The sequence below is a fragment of the Amblyomma americanum genome, chromosome 1 (genome assembly GCF_052857255.1).
Source record: "Amblyomma americanum isolate KBUSLIRL-KWMA chromosome 1, ASM5285725v1, whole genome shotgun sequence".
NCBI lineage: Eukaryota > Metazoa > Arthropoda > Arachnida > Ixodida > Ixodidae > Amblyomma > Amblyomma americanum.
The window spans coordinates 489,125,760-489,144,765 of NC_135497.1; the positions used below are offsets into that span (position 1 = coordinate 489,125,760).

Here is a 19,006-nt window from a genome sequence, read left to right on the forward strand (position 1 = left end):
AGTCCACAAAGAGCCCGGCCTGTTCTGCCAAAATTGTGGGCTCAACTAATATCTTGCAGAGTAGCTCACCTTTCACATTCCCATGTGAAGCAAAAACTGCCAAGGTCTGATAAAATTTCCCACCAAACGGCACTACCACAACACCCACTCCATGGTTACACGGAAGATGAGCATCTTCGAGACGCGCAAACTGACCAATGTGAACGAAGCCTTGCAGTCGCCAACATTTTTCCACGCCACAGAAAGATGCTCGGAAAGCTTCATCTCATCAATTAAGATGCCGCCATGAAGACTGAAGTTGCCAATTGTGCTTGTCTTCTGTTTTAGTGTCTCAAGGACCTTGCTGCTGAAACCGAATCCACTCCTATATGAAGCAGTGTACTTTCAAAGTGTAGTATGACCAGGAGGAACAAGATGTTCTGTTTTCTATTATGTCTACAAAGCTTTGGACTCATCTTCATCAAGATCAACTCAAGCATCCATTCATTTGTGAAACGCATACCATCAGTACTCTTCCTTTTCGATGCAGCAAAACAATGCTGCACACTCTCCTGCTACTTTGGTGGAAATTTTGAGATTTTCCCCTTCAGTATATCATCTTCTATAGCAGCATTCTGAGCTCTCATGCTTTCAATTTGCCCCTTTAGGCTCGGCATCTTTTTGGAAAGCTGCTGGAGCTTTTGTAATGTCGACCCTAGCTTCTGGGCAGCTGTCTTGGCTTTTTTGCCATGACCACTCTTCAGCCAGGAGATTCTTGTCAGAAAAGCTTTTTGCACGTAGCGAGAGGACAGGTAGGGAATTCCTAGAAGAATATGCAGTTGTTAAACACACTGCAGGCAAGGAATTGCTAAAAGAAAAACTCTTGCATCTGGGTGTCGAAGACACCGTAACAGTACGACTTGACCTCTTTGACAGCAAGCAATGTTTGTAGCTTTTAGATCTTTTTTGAGCCCTCTACGTAGCTATACATGAGAATAATGCCCAGATCCATGCAAATGACAATATAGAGAAGAAGAAATATATGCCATCTGTTGTTGCTGACACCATGTACTTTTTATTGAAGCAGCTGCTCTGCTTGACATCTGCTTTTTGCAGAAGTGATTTTCTGTCAAAATTGCTGACGCTCAAATGGCACCAGAGCATGCAATTAAATTTGAGGCTTGAAGGAGGGCTTCTTTCACTTCACACACAGTTTTTACAGTTCCTTCGGAAACCGGTTTTTCTCAAAGAAATGCCCTGAAGGAGACATCCTGCATTTCACTGAGATTGAAAAGGACCGCTCGGCCCCAGCGCACTGTTCCAGCGCATGCCTCGAGGTGTGTCAGTGCATATACGGTGCCTTCCAAGTTTCGAAAATGATGTAGTGATGACATGGCTGACGGAGTCCTAGATGATTAAAATTCTCCACATCAATGTTTGGCGAGCCGCGACCGCTGCTTTCTAGTTCATCTTGTAAAGCTGCTGTCGTGCATGGGCTCTCATCCCTCCTTTTTTTTTCCGTCTTGCATCCTGCAGCTTTACTGATGCTTATCGTTTGCTGGGCGCAAGTTCGATTGGAGTCGTCCTGCTTAGGTGCTTGGGGCATTTGGCAGTATTGTAAGCACTGCATCACTTGCGAGTGCCAGCACTCCACGTGGAATCCGAACTTCTTTCCCGCCCACAATATGCACATACTCATAGAGAATGCAGCGGTCCTCAAAATGCACTTCGCACACAGCACATTTTTTATGCAACGTATTGCCGGAGCAATGCAGATTCTTTTCTCATAGCTTCCTACAAGCTTCATCCCTTGGCACGCTGAACAAGGAAAGTTTCAGAGTGGCTTCAACACCAGAGTAACCGGAGCGACAGCCAGGCAGGTAGCAGTGCCGATGCCGGTCCTTCAACGTACTAACTACTTCACAATGTCGGCCACGCGGTGAAGAAACACAACAAACAACGCTTCGCACTCATGCTGCCATCAGCTCTTATCTGCAAGTGTGACCCGGTGCTTTCCAATCCACTTAGATCGCAACAACCCCAAACCAACATTCCGTGCACGGAACACCATTCAAAAGCATGGGCGTTGGCGGGGGTCGTGGCACTCAACCTAGTCTGGTACACTCTAGGCGCGCACCTGCGTGCAGGCTATGCTAAAGCCCTCCAGTCAGCTTTGCTAAGCAGCGACAATTTCCTCCTCACCTAGCCTCCATTCCTGCGCGGCTAACGTCTTCCGCTATGTTCTTCCTAATGCACTCGGGTGGTGTGTTGGGAGACCTTGCAAGTCAAGGTTTTGCCATCGCAAACAGTAAAAATTGTGGTAAATGAGCTAGGCACTGACATGAAGTGAAACATGCTACTAGTGCGCTTCAGGTTTAATTTACGTTGCATTTTGCCACAGACTGCACGGGCAGTGAAAGTGCGCAGATAGTAGGCCTTTGAAGCTGCATAGGCTTCATGACTTACAGAAGTTATCCCCGAAAATGGGACGAGAGAAGAGACAACATGAGCTCTGCTAACAACTATACATTTATTGTAAGGGAAGCAATAAATACAAATACAAAGCGTACAAAACTAGCAAAGAAAGGAAAACATATCGGACAGCAGAACCAAACGCAGTTTGACTTGAGGTTGCAGTCATCTCGAGAGATGACTACAACCTTAAGTTTCTACAAGCAATTTCTGACAACTTTCGGATCATGAGGGGTGTATGACCACGAACATAAAAATGTGTGCTTCGATTTGTGCAATTATAAATATTTGACAAAACTGGCCTCAGCTGTGAAGGAGAGGCATGACCTGTGCTTATAAGTCTCTTCTGCAGCGAAGGCACACAAGGATGGATGCCTATATAATGTAGTCGTCTCGAAATCAGACATATGGCAGCTTGCTATATTATGCAAACAAGTCAACAGTTCATATCAGAAGATGGGCTATCTCGAGAAACATGAGACTCATTTTGTACAATGCCAGGAGGGGTGTTGTGTGCAACATCCGGTCTCGTGCGGTGCACTTCACGCATGTCACACCATTCATTTTTGAATAGAGCTAGCTGAAGTGCGAACAGAAATGTAAAGAAAAGAACACATGACGAAAAGACGTGCGAAAAAAAAAAAGCTCTTCTGCTTCTGTTTGAAACAACACAGCGGCATGGCACATAACTGACAAAATTGACAGTGCCCTGCCGCATTTCCTAAAGAGTCAGAAGGTAAACCCCTGCTCAAAAAAGGACGCTTATTTAAAATGCTATGCAACTAGCTAGATGCATGACAAGTAGATGAGCCATTAGAAGGCAAGTAGGCGCGTTTTTCTGGAGGAACACAGAAACTACCAGCCCTGTTTCACAGGAGGCATTAATTCATTTATTAACAACGAACAGCGATTTTGTTATTGACACTATGACGTTTTCGTAGACATGCCATTGTGAGGGACGTTCAGAAAGCAAGCACAAAAAATATCAAATAACAGCACCCGCAAACCAGATTGTAAACAAACGTTCGACTGGCTAATTTTACCATAACTCGGGCGACAAATGAACAAAGCAAGGGAATATGCGTCAGCGTCAATTATAGTAGCGACAAACTTCATTCACGTTTCTCACACAGGAGAACGAAAATGAACTCACGAGTTCCGCACATCCCGACACAACACATGGCACGACTGCCTAGCAGAGCGCACAGGCATGAATACAGTGGACACTGTTGCATCTCGTTACCTCGTTGAAAAATATCCCAGGGTGAGTTCGAAGCCGCAAACACTACACACCACGCAGGTACACTAATCGGATAATGCAATTCACCCCCCGGTGAGTCGTTGATAAACTTGTTTCGAGCGTACCCGCTGAGTTACGCGGCCAATGCTAGCCAAGGCCGGTGGGCAGACGCCGGTGCGGGCAGGCTGTCTTGATCCCTTCGCTATCCAGTTCTTTTACTGCACGAATATTGCTTGCAGGTAAAGTGCTTGTGCCCTCCCCAGAGAGGTGGGTACTGCTCCAGAACACATATTCCACTTCATTTTTTCGCTTTCAAGACCACTCGCTCACACACACAATATGGCGCTCCTTTTCTCGGCGTGAAATAGGCCTGATCGCTTCGTAGTTTGCTGTGAGGAAGTTCGTGCAAAAATTTCGAAACAGGGGCCCTAAATATGCACTGGAGCAACAAGCACAATTAAAGGGACTATGCAATAAATTAATTGAGATTACGTAAAGCAGGCGAGAGATAGGCATTTCATCACTCGTCACCCCAACGCAAGAATTTTTAAGCTAGCATCAATAACAAGGAAGATATAGACGATTAAAAATTACGCACCTCCTCTCCCCCCTCAACTCGTATACGCGCGGGGCACCAGACAAAAATAAGGAAAACAGGTCTGGGACTGGGCCCCACCCATGAATACGTCATCCGCTGACGTTCCTTTTGCAACTTCCGGTTGTCGCTCCTAGCACCCCAGCAGCAGCGTCGGTGGCGTGGCGGCATCTCTCTGGTCTCTCTTCGCCTTCCTGGATTGCGGAGCGCGTCGGGTTTCTTTGCTTGTCGTCTGTTGTAGTTAGCAGTAATAAACCCGGACCTCGAGGCGTGATTGCTCGCTCTTACAGCCGCGATGGGCATCAAAGCCCTATGTGTGCCCACGAAGAGCCGTGCGAGTGGCTCCGGAACTCCCGACAGAAAAAGGCGGCAGAGGAAAATTGAAACCATATGCGCGAAGGCAATGCCCTGGCTCGCGCTTGCCCGAGAGGGTCGCGCGGCGGCACGAGCAGACGATTTTCACGGCTACTGGAAGTGTGCCCGTGACGTCGTGGCTGCCGTGGCTCCAGCGAATGAGAGCGTGTGGTGGCCTGGCGACGTCATGGATAGTGTGACGTCTTTCTTCCACGATTTTAGTTCCAAATTCGGTCACTACGAGCACACCAATCGGCCCGGGAATTTTAAAAAACATGTTTTTTTAAAATTTATAATAATTGCTGGCTCAGTTCCGAAGACTTATACTTGGTGTGAATGCTCATTAGCATCATTTCCAAACATAGAAAACATTTACAAGTGACTGAATTCTTTGCATAGTCCCTTTAATGCAGAAAACTCCTTCCGGCATAAAGGATATAAAATATGAGAGCTTACTTACACGAAATGACTTTGAGCCGCACCGCTTCAAGAACACGGCGGACGGAAGCAACTCCCAAACCAGAAGTTGGCACTGTCCAAGAGTGTGCGTCGGCGGTCCCGCAAATGTTTTCATTTTCACACTTATGGTACATTCACACTTGGGCATTCGGCGGCTAGAGCAAGCAGAATCCGCCGCCGCGGCACAGATTCTGGCGAAATACCCAAACGAAAAGCGGAATACCGAAACGATCGGTCAAGGACCGATTTCTGCCGCCGGAAAAGTTCCATCCATTCCCATTAGCCAACAGGACGGCAAGGAAGAAGTTGCATTCCACGGTGACAAACATGGTGGCACTGTTCTAAGCAGAACACCTCGCTTTGGTGTGAATTTGTCGTTGTTACTGCCTTTTTCAGCATTTGCTGGCCATAAATGGGGCACCGGTCTTTCGCTTAGTGTCATCTAGCCTGTAAGAAAATGTATGACTGATAAAGCTGCTTTATTTTTTATTGTGATGATTCTGCCGCTTTTAGGTTTAAGAGGAGCGTCAGTTTGTTGACAAAAATGGTCCTCGTCTTCACGACCAGAGGGCGTCACTAGGTGAGCTTATCGTTGCGTTTCTGTTAATATATATGCTGAATTAAAACTGCGAATGTAAAAAATGGCACAATGTTCCGCAAAATGCCTATGTTTAGCATACATAAGCGTATATATGCTTACGGTATGCAGACAGCGTCGATTAATCTCTTTTCTTACCTTTAGCAAAGCTCATGTAGGGACTTAGGCCACCCTAGCTGCGTGTAGGGGTGCCTCAATGCGCACCATCCCCGCTGGCGGGGGTCGTGTGATTAAAAAAAAAGCCTAAAATGCGCCATAATAGAAGTTCAAGTAGCCAGAGAGCCAACCTGAAATTTCTATCACGAGGTGAGGAGGCATAAAGTAGCCACAAATGGTCACCCTGCTTCAAAGTATGGGAAGCATTTTGGTTTGGGAAAAAATATCATGCAGAAACCTGACCCCCCCCCCCCCCCACATTTTGTTTGTCGTGCTGCTACCTGCGGTGGGCGCCGATGAACTCCATCTCGGAGACGATGTCGTAGGACTGGCTCATCTCCTGCTGCTGCTGCAGCTGCAGCTGCTCGGCCTCGGCCGCCAGGTCGGTGGTCACCTGCGGCGGCTGCGGCCACGCGGCGCGGGCATCCGCGTCGCTCAGCATGGCCAGCTCGCACAGGCCCGTGTCGTCGCATGTGACGAACGAGTGGCGCACGTGCGACAGCACGAACCGCACGTCGTCGTACAGAGCCATTCCCTCCTCCTGGTGGCCTACGAGTCTCCGTGGGACACCTGCGTGCATTTGGCTGCTTGAATCTTTTTGTTGAGCTGTGGCAAGTTTCCTCCACTGAAGATCTGGTAGGAACGAAATACTTTGAATTCAAGACGGTGCGTGTGGCTGTCTCCAGGCAAAGGCATGGGCAAATAAGAGGCAAAAGCGCAGGCTGACAAGTCATACCGTAAGTGTAGCACTCAACTCCTGTGCACAAACGCTGGCATGGGAAATGAGGCCATTTCATAGCCGTCTGCTACGGAGCGTGCCAAGCACCTCGCACGAGATGAGAACTCGCGGGGTGGCGAATGCACAAAAACAATATCAAGTGCCGAAGTGCAGGTGGCGCTGGCTGTACCACCTGAACTGGCACAGAAAGTGCACCCGAGGAACATGCGAGATTGTTGTGAAAGGTACGAGCTGACGGAAGGGGAGGTAGTGAAAAGTTCGATTGCGTAGCTGAGGAGACCTTCTGCTAAACCACAGCAGTGGCGGTAGAGAAGGTGAAACACTGGGAGATTCAGAGTGCCAGAACTGCACCAGCGCTTTGAACCTTTTGAGTACAAAACTGTTTCCTTCTGACGGCTCCAGAACTTCCCAACACCCCCACAAGTGCAATGCAATCGCAATGGTCGCAAGCCGTTTGCAGTGCACGGGGCTGATCATTACACGCTTGCCGTGCCCGCCCGTGCTCATGACTGACCTCCAGAGGAGGCAACACCACAGGAGACGAGCACCGTGCAATCCCCACTGCGTGAAACGAGGCCTCTTTGGATTTTTCACTTCTGCAGCATGGGCTCTGCAGAACGCGAAAGCTCCGCCTTTAAGGGTATGAAGCAATAGCATTAATGGCTCCCTTTAGCAGCTTCTCTTCACACGCACACACAGTAACTGTTCTTTGTTCACATTCACGCATTCGTCACAACAGTTTCCATATTCCTGTCTTTGAACTCTTCCACACTGCAGTTTACGCACATAATGTTGCTTCTGTATAGACACACATTGATTAGTACTCATTGCACTACATACACATAATCCCATGGCCGCAAAGGAGCGTTCCACCTGGACGCAGGTTCTGCACTGAGAAAACTTTATACTACTCATGCACCATCTGTTGGGGCAGAGGCATACCTCAGATTGCGTAGTAAGCAATTGGGCTGCAAAAAACGAATTAAAATTAAATAGTGCAAAAACTACGGCTATTATGTTTGATCCAAGAAATAAAGTTTGGTTTATGGGGGTTTAACATCCAAAAGTGACTCAGGCTATGAAGGATGCCGTAGTGAAGGGCTCCGGAAATTTCAACCACATGGGCTTCTTTAGAGCGCACTGAAATCACACAGTACACGGGCCTCTAGAATTTCACCTCCATCGAAATTTGACCATCGCTGCCAGGATTGAACCCGCGTCTTTCAGGTCAGCAGCCGAGCGCCATAACCACCAAGCCACCGTGGCGGGGTGATCCGAGAAATAAAGTTTACATACTGCCCCCAACTGTAACTGACCATGTATAGATAGTAGTTGTGCAAAGTTTCAAGTTGCTTGGTGTCATTTTTTTCTCAAACTTTGTTCTGGAATGTCCACATAAATGACCTTATCAAAAAACTTTCCAAAACTATTAGTATCGTGCGATGACACCGTTTCACGTTGCCGAGAGCAGTTAACATTATGCTTTACGTTTTATTTTCATCAACACTCAACTATGATGCACTTGTTTGAGGACCCATAATGAAAGAAAATATTACTGAACTTCAGCTGCTGCAGAAACAGGTTATCTGTACAATTTGCAAAGCGCCTTATTCATACAAAGGACATGTACAGACAGCTAAATATTTTCAGTGTAGAACACATGTATACATATATATATATAGACTTCCTAGGCAATACAGATTAAAACAAAAAAAAAAGGTAATAATGCCCTAAAATTGCTGCCAGACTGGAAAAGCAAACTTCTGTGTACCCAATGTGCAACCCAGAACCATGGAAACTGAACATATGCCGTACGGGTTATGGAAAATAAGTGTTACAGTTTAAACTGCCAACGTTGTTAAATGAATTCTCAAAGGATGATAATATTGATATAGAATCGATTTCACTTAAGTGCCTGCAAAATAAATATGTATAAGATTTGAATGTATACTCTTTTACAATGTTTTTACTTATCCTTTGTAACCGTTTTTCACATTTCCTTTTGGTCAGTTGTTCATCCTTGACATATTTCAATAATGTTGCGTGTTAACTTAAAGTTCTATACATTTCTACATGATAGAGTGATAAATTCATTACTGTATGTTTTAGTTATTGATGTACGCGCATATTGGATGTGTGAAAGTTTTGTTCTCATTGAACTTTTCTTCAAAAACTATTTTAATACTGCAGCATGTAACTGGCCATTCCATTTCACAAATATCCATACTATGATCACTGTCTTTTTTTTTTTTTTGCCCTGTCACTGTTTGCAATGTATTGGGGTATGGGCCTAGTCAAGCCTTTTTTGTTTTTTTTCTGGTTTCAAGAATCACTGAGATGTTGAATGAAGATTGTTTTGTAAGTCAAAACATCTCCCAGTTTACGTCGTCACCACATGTGTTTCTAGTCTGGTGGCCAAAAACATGTGCCTTCTGGCAGCGTGGCCCAGCAAAATGCGGAGGGGAAATGCTTGACACATGCAAAACCGGTTCAGAATTGGACAATTTTGCCCTCTGATGTCACGTTTTGTAGACGAGGGAAAAGGACCTGGCCCCAAGTTCTTCTTCCCATTGATTTATGGCGCCAGATAAATTCATTTTCTCTTTTCCACTGGAGCAAGAATGCAGTCACCCTTTTATGCACCAGTGATCACGAATGGCAGTTTGCCAATATCCTTCAAGAGAAAAATAACAACAGCTGTATCTTTCCATTACTAACCTACAGGGCAGAAACGTGGAGGCTAACGAAGAGGGTTCTACTTAAATTTAAGACAATGCAGTGAGCCATGGAAAGAAAAATGATAGGTGCAACATTAAGGGACAGGAAGAGGGCAGAGTGAGTGAGGGAACAAACGCATGTTAATGACATCCTAGTCGAAATCAAGAGGAAGAAATGGGATTGGGCAGGGCATGTAATGAGAAGGCATGATAACCGAAGAGCAGGCAAGCGTAGTGGGGGTGGCAGAAAGTTATGAGGGTGGAAATGGATTAAGAAGCTTGCGGGGATAAAGTGGCCACAGAGGCACAGGATAGGGTTAATCGGAGAGATGTGGGAGATGCCTTTGTCCTGCAGTGGGAGTAGTCAGGATGATTCACCTGTCCATGACGTCATGTTCGGAATCATGTAATGGTGAATAATGAAACCAAAATTCATACTGCATAAAACCAGAATCTCTAATGATGCACATGATTGTTTGAGTGTTACAATGATCTCGAATGCTGCATTGCCTACGACGTTGTCAGCTTTGCATGATTTCCTGCTTTGCCCAAGCATTTACCAGCTCTTAAATGACTTAAGCTGTACGCAGCAGTGTTGATATGTACGATCGTCAGGGGGGAGGAAAGGGCAAGCCACTTTTGTCCCAGCTAATTTGATAAACCTCCGCTCAAGCTGCGTCCCCACCTGCTATGAATGCATACAAAACTAAAGTCTCGAAACTCTGCTTTCATGCGGCGGGCTATCCATTGGACAAACCGGGAGATGGACTAATGACAGATTGCGAGAGCACACCAATTCACTAGGTACGACAACAGGTTCTAACTTTGTAATTCAGTGTCACCAATGTGAGGGTTGCTATCCCTTGTTAACCCAAACGCTCATCATCAAGAAGTATCGTGACCACTGCATCCGTGAGATATGGGAAGCATTCATGATTAAGAAGAAAGAACAACATTGCGCGACCGCACCATCTGTCACCCAGTTTGCTAAGGAAATCGCATTTCTAGATCATCGGATTTCTGACGCGCGCCCTGCCGCTACATTTTAGCTATCTTAAACATTGTTATGAATTTTTTGTTGTGGCTTGTTCACACTTGTTTTGCTGATTTTGTGGTTTCCCTCGAATCATCATCAGGTTTCTGACGCGCGCCCTGTCACTATTCTTGTATCATAACTGCAGCGAAGAAACACGTTCACACAGAGTAGATACAAAACACACGGACGAATGCTGCAAGGCTTCTGCAATGAAGGTTTCTGACGCGTTTCCTATCGCAAGATTTTAGCTGTCTAATACTTATTTTTTTGTTGCTGCTTGTTTACACTCGTTTTGTTGCTTTTTGTGGCTTCCACTTTCAGACCCTTAACAGCTGTTTTCATTCACACAGCGCAAAGACCAACAAGGACAAGAGGGGAGACACCACAAAGCGCAGACTTCAACAACGTTTATTGCTGTGCACAGCAAATACATATAGAGTACAGCGGGAATGCGCAGCAACGAAAAGGAAAGTCATGTTAAGACTGGTAGCAGTGCCAAACTGCAAGAGAACACATTATCGTCGGTACCAGAAAGAAAACAAAGCTAAAAACTAAAAGGCAGGATGCAAACAAGAACGAAAAAACATAATGCTCTAGTTTGAAATTCCCAAGACACTGCTCCTTATCACTTAACACCGATGGAGTGCTGACACAGTAATCTCCTTTTCCGCGATCCCACCAGCCTCGGCTATCTTCCTGGCTGTTTTGCTGACATACTTATGAAGGATTGTGGTTCTTCCCAAAAAGGGACCACGTTTCTTACACTGTTGGCAATCACGGCAGTGCATGCCGAGATGACGAGATGCCCCGATGACGCTGTTGCTATGTTCCATGAGCCTCTCGTTAAGACATCTGCCCGTTTGGCCAATGTAGGCTCAGCCACAGGGCAAAGGTATCGAGTAGACTGCGTCTTTCGTGCACTCTACAAATGGTTGCCTGTGCCTAACAGTGCAGGAATTGCTCACAGTGATGGTAGAATTCACCTTCTTGCACAGTTTTGATAACTTCTCTGGTGCGGATAACACATGTACACCTGCTCTTTTCCCTATTTTCTTGAGCTGGTGGGCGATGGTGTGCATGTAAGGTAATATCGTCAAACTCTTTCTCCAATCCGTGTCAGCCCCGCCGTTGTTTGGAACCACTTTCCTGCTTTCTTTGAGCACGCTCTCTGCAACCGATAACAAGAGTGTGCATGGGTAGCCAGAGCTGCCCAACCGGGTCACCTGGCTAGAGAACGCAGAATCCAGTCGATGCTCACATGATTTCACGAGAGCACTACAAAAGCAAGACTTTACAATTGCTCGTTTAACTAGTTTTGAGTGGGGCTGTACCAAAAGGAAGTACAGGTTTGTTTCCTGGCGGTTCATAAGCCCAACACACATGGTCAGCAGAAAAATAAATACCCAAGTCGAGAAATCTGATGAATTTGTTCACAGCCACTTCATGCATCAAGATTAGTGGTTGAAGGCATTCTGAAAACCCAGACAAGATATTGAACATATTTGCCTGATCGGACATATCTTGTGCGTTGGTAGAAACGAGAAAATCATCAACAATCTGAAAATGCCTGCAACATTGGACCCTTCACTTCTGCGTTTCAACTCTCAGTCCCGCTCCGCTAGAAAAATGTCGCTCAAAACAGGGGCAACGCAGGAGCCAATGCATATTCCGTTTTTTTGAGTGACGATGATACCTTCCCAAACTGCAAATGTAGACTTCAGATAAGTTGAAAGCAAAACGGCTGGACTGGGCATGTGCCATTCGCTCTGTTATGCCGCATTGCACATGCCCAGCCCAGCTTCTAAGTGTCTCAAATGGGAAGCCACAAAAAGCAACAAAACGAGTGTAAACAAGCAGCAACTTTGTCATGCCGCATTAGGTGCGGGCTGGGTAAAACTATTTTTTTCTTTTTTCTCTGCCCACGCTAATATATGTCATGCCGCATTGCGCACCTTTTGTAATTCATTGTTCTTATCTCGTCAAACCTATATATGTTCCTGAGCATCTTGGAATAAAACCAGTTGATAATCAGCACTCGTGGTGTCTCTCCTTCCTTGTGTCCCGTCCTTTGCGCTGATTCAAATATGAACATTGATCAACAAGCCCAATTCATAACACCTGTGTGTTTTGAGAAGTAATACCTGTTTTCGACTGAAAGTGATGGGAAGGATGTGACAATAAAAACACGCAAAACATGTTCTCCGTTCTACCTATACATTGGCCCAGTGCTGCGGTTACTGTTCTTGACCAGCATGCCACAATAGCAAAAAAAAAAAGGATGTACAAAAAAACTCAGCACACACACCTAAGACTGCTTTCGTGTGAGAAGGCGCAAGCTCGCCTGCTCATTTTGTGAACCCAGTAACCCGATGCCACGCAGCTGGCAATTCGGTTCTAGGTAGCCGCAGCTACAATGCCGTGGCACCTCTTCTGATCTGCGCGCTAACTTCGTGAAGGCAGTCGCTACCATACCGCTGTCCACGCTACGCTTTACGGCTATGATGCGATAGCTAATGGGTTAATTCCGATCTATGCAGAATTTGTTTTTCTCTGCTCAACATTCATAGATCCTTGGGAGTCCACATACCACTCCTGACACAATGGTGCCGCGGTTGAGCGGTGCGCCATTGCCTTGGGATGGCAAGTGCTGCCACGGGTGGAATTTGTACGATACAGGTTGTTTTGAGCAACCTCACACGACCAATCATTAATTTAACCGCCACCTGCCAGGTTGCATGAAGACGCCACCTTTTAAGGGTATTATCAAGTGTCGCCGCGCGCACGCACGTACGGGCTTTCGTTCAATGGGGCAAGTAAGGCTTACGCCTTAAAATCCAATTAAAGCGTGCACGAGCAAAGTAGGCAGACAACTATACATCCAACCACCTCCCAGAGGGCCTGATATTGGAGCGAAAGCTCCACTCTCCGAGCTGCAACTTTCAAGGTCAACAAGGTTTCACTTTGACCTTGAGCCAGGTGGCTTCACACGCCTGGCATCATAACATGTGACTGGCCACAGCTGGAGCCGAACTCCACCTGCACCGAGCCTCCGCCTGTGCTGAGCCTCCGCCGTACCTCTTGACATGACCACGTGATTAGCCGTATATAGCAAGCACCTCGTCGCGCTTGCTTCAATCGGAGCTGTTGGGGGCTCGACTCTGCGGAACGATGGAGGTCGATCTTTCGCTCGTCTCATTAGGCATAACTAATTTGAACCCTAGCAATTTTTGCACACATCCGCACGTGAAGCTGATGCCAGGTGAACAACTCCCGTGTTTCGGTCATCCGTTGTCATGGAGATTAATATGCTGTTATGGCGCCCCCGCCCGCTATGAACGTAGACGAAAGGAGGAATTGGCGCTGGTGTCTGTAATACGTGGTCAACGGGAGGTATTAGCGATTTTCATGAAATCAACGCCACACTGCGGTGGCGCAGCAAACTAGTCTAAGAAGGATTGGCACCGCGCGGGAGCATTTGTGTGCTCCTTTGAGAGTTCTTAGTCTGTGCATTCACACGTTATTGTCACAGTTTTCGTATTAAAATATTGGTGGTTTTCCCAGCATGGATGCCACACACTGCGGCAGCACCGCGATCCCGTCTACGTAGAACTTGTCCAGTTCCCTCTGCGTGCTGCGTAGCAAGAACTTTCGAATGTCATGCCCGGAACTTCATGACAAAAAGAAAGCTCGGCAGCACTGCTGCGTGCCTTTTGTATGCCAAAGAGATGGAAAAGCTTGGAGGTAAAATTCCATTGCTTAATCACTCCTAGCAGCCTGAAGAGAATGCACCTTTGGGTACAGAAAGTGCGGATTGGAAACGAGTCACAGCGTCGATGGTCATGTTTTCGCGGCACTTTCACTTCTTTCTTCCCAGTAAGGACTAGGTACCACTATGGCTTTCTTTGGCTTTAGTCAAATGACTCGGGTGATAATTGTGGCTGGTCACTGTCTGCTACAGTGGCAACTTTTTTAAACCGTTTTGAGCAAAATTTTTTGAATGCTTCACATGTAGAATTGCAGGTTTTCCAGGGCACGCTACAGCTTCGTAACAGAAAGTTTTGCCCTCAGTTCAAGACAATTTATTAAATTTCCCTAGTTCATCATAACCATCAGCCCGACTATGTCCACTGCAGGACAAAGGCCTCTCCTATACCTCTAAAATTAGCCCTGTCCTGTGCCAGCTGCAGCCACGTACCATATCTCCGCAAACTTCCTAATGTCATCCAATCACTTGACTTTCTTCTGCCCACTGGCACACTTGCCTTCTCTTGGAATCCATTCTGTTACCCTTAATGAACATCGGTTATCTTGCCTTCACGTTATATGCCCTGCCCAAGTCCATTTCTTCCTCTTGATTTCAACTAGAACGTCATTAGCCTGTGTTTGTTCCCTCACCCGCTCTGCCCGCTTCCTGTCTCTTGACGTTGCACTTATCACTTTCCTTTCCATAGCTCGCTGCATTGTCCTCAATTTAAGCTGATCCCTTTTTGGTAACTCCATGTTTCTGCCTATAGCTGAGTATCGGTAAGATACAGCTGTTATACATTTTCTCGAGTGATACTCGGGGGCACGACACCACTATGATCATGGTGAAACAAATGCCTTTCTTCTTGCTGCAGGTTTGCCATGAGCATCTTGTATTCGCTCTAGCAATCCTTTTTTACTAGCGGTGTCGTAACCCTCGGGCACTTTCAGCGTTGCCAAACATTCTTTTCAGTTTTTACTAGGGGTGTGCGAATATTGAAATTTTCGAATACGAATATGAAGAAAAAATGGCTTCGAATATCGAATCGAATATCTGTTCAGTACAAAAAAATTTCAGAAAATGATGAGCAAGCAAACATTGTTGCCCTTATTTTTTTCAAAATAGTGCACGGTCTTTGCAACTAAAATAAACAAAACTAGACTGCCTCAGTACCATATAAAAAAACATGATGTGCACCGAACTGTATGCTACTTGATCAGACAGCATAACATTATCCAAACTATAATGAGGTCATGCAAAACAAGATCCATAAAATGACAAGACTGGCAACAAAAAAATAACATGATGACTATTAAACCTCATTCATTCAGAGTTCAAGGGACCGGAAGAAATGCCCGGTTCATCCGAAGGCCTCTGTTAATAAAATTGCCCGCACCCCCCCCCCCAAAAAAAAGAATGCTGCCGAAAATGCTGAAGATGCAGTAAGGCCTTATGAGGCGGCTCCATCGCGCTAACACCTGTAAGCCCGTGGCGAGCTACCCGTTTGGAGTGCTGGAAGAACAACACAAATGCAAGCAAGGGGCCGGGGAACACACACTGGCGTCGGATTGGCGAGGCGGTTTCTAAAAAGGAAAAGGAAATAAGACGCACGGAGCTGGGATTGGACTATCAGCGAATGCGCGGGCCGACATTTGAAGCTGTCGCGGGGCAGCGGTGAAGCTCAGAAACCGAAACTACGCAGCCAGGCTATCTTTTTGCCCTAGCGAGAGAGGCCTTCCGGTTGTTGCCACGCCTACCGTTAGGCCCGCTAAATAGGTGTGCAGGTTACAATGCACCATGCAATAGGCGAGATTTTAACAGGATCGCTTGCCCTATTGTGACTACTAGACGTGCCCCTTCAGGAGGCTCCCGCGGCATTCCGCAAGTAGGCTTTCTCGCATAGCGTAGTTTACAAAACGGGATGGCGGAAGTCACACTCTGAGAGTTATGAATGCGACAGGACGCATTCTTTGGATGTGGGCATTAAATATGTAACGCATTACCGAAGGATTAAAAAAAAGTGCGATTTCGCGCTGTGATTGCTCGATGGCGGGCTGTCGGCCATCTTGTTCGCAGCATGGGTGGTATGTGGGAAAGCCCACTTGGGGAAAATCTCACGAGGTGAAGCCTTGAGGCGTCGGGATGCGGTCGGTCCGCGTGATAAACGGCAGAGAAGGAAGCAGATAGGACCTCTGTATTGTTTTCCAGGAATTTTTAACTCGATTATAGGCTAATTTGCCCAGATATTGCGGTTTTGCCACGGTCGAATTTATGAAAGTATGCGCAGTACACGATCAGTGGCGAGTATTCGGGAATTTTCGAATATTCGGAAATTCACGAATATCAATTTTCGAATATGAATACGAATCGAATATCAAACATATTCGATTCGTATTCGAAATTTTGAATATTCGCACACCCCTAATTTTTATGCTTTTTTGACATCGACGGTCACCTAGATTCCCTGCTGCCTGTACTATTACGCGCTATTGAGATAAACCCTGGTCCTATTCCGTCTGCACCAACCCTCGAGTCTAGTGTGCAGTTTGGCATGCTTATAACTTTCTCAAAATTCCGTGCTGTCTTAACCAACATTGATTTGTGCTTCTTAGTCTAATTTCGAAGGCTTCGTAAGTAGTCTTCTGTCACGCGCTAGAAGAAATTGTTACAGCGAGCCAGTCCAGCGATAGCAGCCCAAAATCTAACTCGGAGTCGACTATTCAAAGGCTTTCAACTGAAATCTGATCCCTCAAAGCAGAATGTGGCGATTCAGAAAACCAACTTTGGCAAAATAACCTGCTGTTCTTTGGACTGCTCGATACAGCAGACGAAACATGGGAGCAGTGTGAAGCGGCCATAGTTTCTTTCTGCTCAGATAGAAAAAGTGCATCGCTTAGGCCGCTTTCAGAGAGAGAAACAATGGCCCATAATACTGAAATTCTCTCGCTCCAACAATAAATGCAAAATATTTCTTAAGGCTCTAAACTTAAGAATTCATCATTTTCAGTTCATGAAGATTTTTCAGTGCATGTGTGCACAGGACAAAAGTAACTTTGTGCGTACGCCAAGGAAAGTGGTTTAAAATACAAAGTGCATTATAGTGAGTTAATGGACAATAAACATTATGCGTTCTGTGGTAGGGTACCAGATATAGCAGTCACCATCCGTATCAAGACTTCCCTTCCCCATCAGCCACATGTGCCTCCGATACGTTCACATGTGCGTCAAACGATGGCTGTCATTTTAGCAAATGTTTGAAGCTATCTTCCGCAGGAAGCGGAAGTGGAAGCGTTTCTTGATATAAATTTATTTACAGAATCGTGGATTTCAAACAGTATCCTCGACGACGAACTACTTCATAACAACATGCGTGAGTTATTGATCAATTAGCTCTCACCCGACCACAAGCTTGCCGTCCCGGTTAGCTTAGTTGGTAGAGCAACTGCTCCGGTGAAGCGGTAGTGCCGGGTGCGAACCCCGGACCAGGACGAATTTTTCTTTAACTGCAAAGTTTTTGAGAAAGCTGTTAGCTTTCCTTTGTAGCCATTTCACTGCGCTTGGGTGGATACCAATGAGTAATTACTCCCTTATAACATGCAGTTTACTCTCTACAGACTTAATAGGGCTCGCGCAGGGGGGGGTTCTCACTTTGATCAAAAGCAACATAAATTCTTCTCTTATAGTTATCCATTCCTGTTATCCATTCCTGTCATGAAATTCTTTGTGTCAAGCTCGCCTTTTCCATAGCCATATGCACGATACTTGTAAGCCATCGCGCTCGTGACAGTGACAGCTCATTTATTACTGAATTACACTCCGTTTTGCTCTACCTTAATACTTGTTTTCCTTGCGTCTACTATATCCCGTGCGGGGACTTCAATTTTCCAGATATCGAATGGTATAACTTATGCACAGCTTCTTGTCAATTGTCAAAGATTTTCTTGACATTGTCCTCACATTCAACCTTAGCCAAGCAGTTAAAATTCCTACACGTGGCAGTAACACTTTTGACTAAAAACTGCTGTACAATCGTTTTTGAGCCACATGCGGACACGTACTTTCAGCCGTGTGCATGGGCTGAACAATGAGGTGCACACATGAACGCATCCGTCCGGGCGGACCAAGTTGGTCCACTTCAACTTTCAGGTGCACGACCAGATGGTTGCATCATGCTATTGTATTGTTGGCTGCTGTCCCGTGAAGTGCCCGACCCTGCCTTCTGAACTTTACCTGTGCAAAATGGCTGCCCGTGAAGCGGGGTGAGAAACCAGGCCTAGTAAGTGGTAGCTATGTCAAGAAACATATAATATTGGCCGCATATAGCAATTATGAGTGTTGACAGCGACTTCAAACTTTGCTATGTGCAACAGCGGCAAGCGGCAGTTCCCCTAAGTTGTTTTGTCGCCGTCTACACCGAGTTGACTGAGTGGCCTTCAAACCTACGCAAGGCGTACACAGCGACAGTGTCGCGAAGTGTTTATTTGGTGCCATTTGTGATAGTTCCAAGTGTTCTTTATTCCTGCGAGGATCTTCACGAACAGCAGCGAGAAGCAGCTTCCCAGGGTGAGTTTCCTGTGCGCACAGCAAGCTTCACAGCACAGTGACAAGTGCGAGTGTAGTGAAAATGATTACGGTAGGAAAGAGTGCTCTTTTGAAAGTAAAATCACCAGCAAACATATATTATGTTTGAAAAGCTCACCCCACATGCCTTGTTTTCCGAATGCTGAAATGAACTTTGAGCTGTACAGTAGATCGTGGTTCGTGTGCACGTGTGTGTACTGTGTTTGAGAGCTGCCGTGAGTGCGACGTGACCTTTCCGAAAGCTGTGTTTTGCATATGCGAAATGATTTTGGCCGTACGGCCGTTGAGCTGTTTTCTGCCAGGACTACAGAAGCGTCGCCAGCATTCTGCGGGGG

The 19,006-nt window shown here is 46.1% G+C and overlaps 1 protein-coding gene across 15 annotated transcripts in view; it reads right to left on the reverse strand.

The window, feature by feature from the left end:
* The window catches only part of Sin1 (SAPK-interacting protein 1), a 140,166-nt gene that overhangs the window by 91,045 nt on the left and 30,115 nt on the right, over positions 1–19,006 (reverse strand). For all 15 annotated transcript variants that reach the window (XM_077650768.1, XM_077650761.1, XM_077650769.1 and 12 more), the window contains one exon: positions 6,135–6,423. In XM_077650768.1, the coding sequence (XP_077506894.1) occupies positions 6,135–6,385 (251 nt within the window). In that variant the 5' untranslated portion in view covers positions 6,386–6,423. The remainder of the gene's footprint in view (positions 1–6,134; positions 6,424–19,006) is intronic.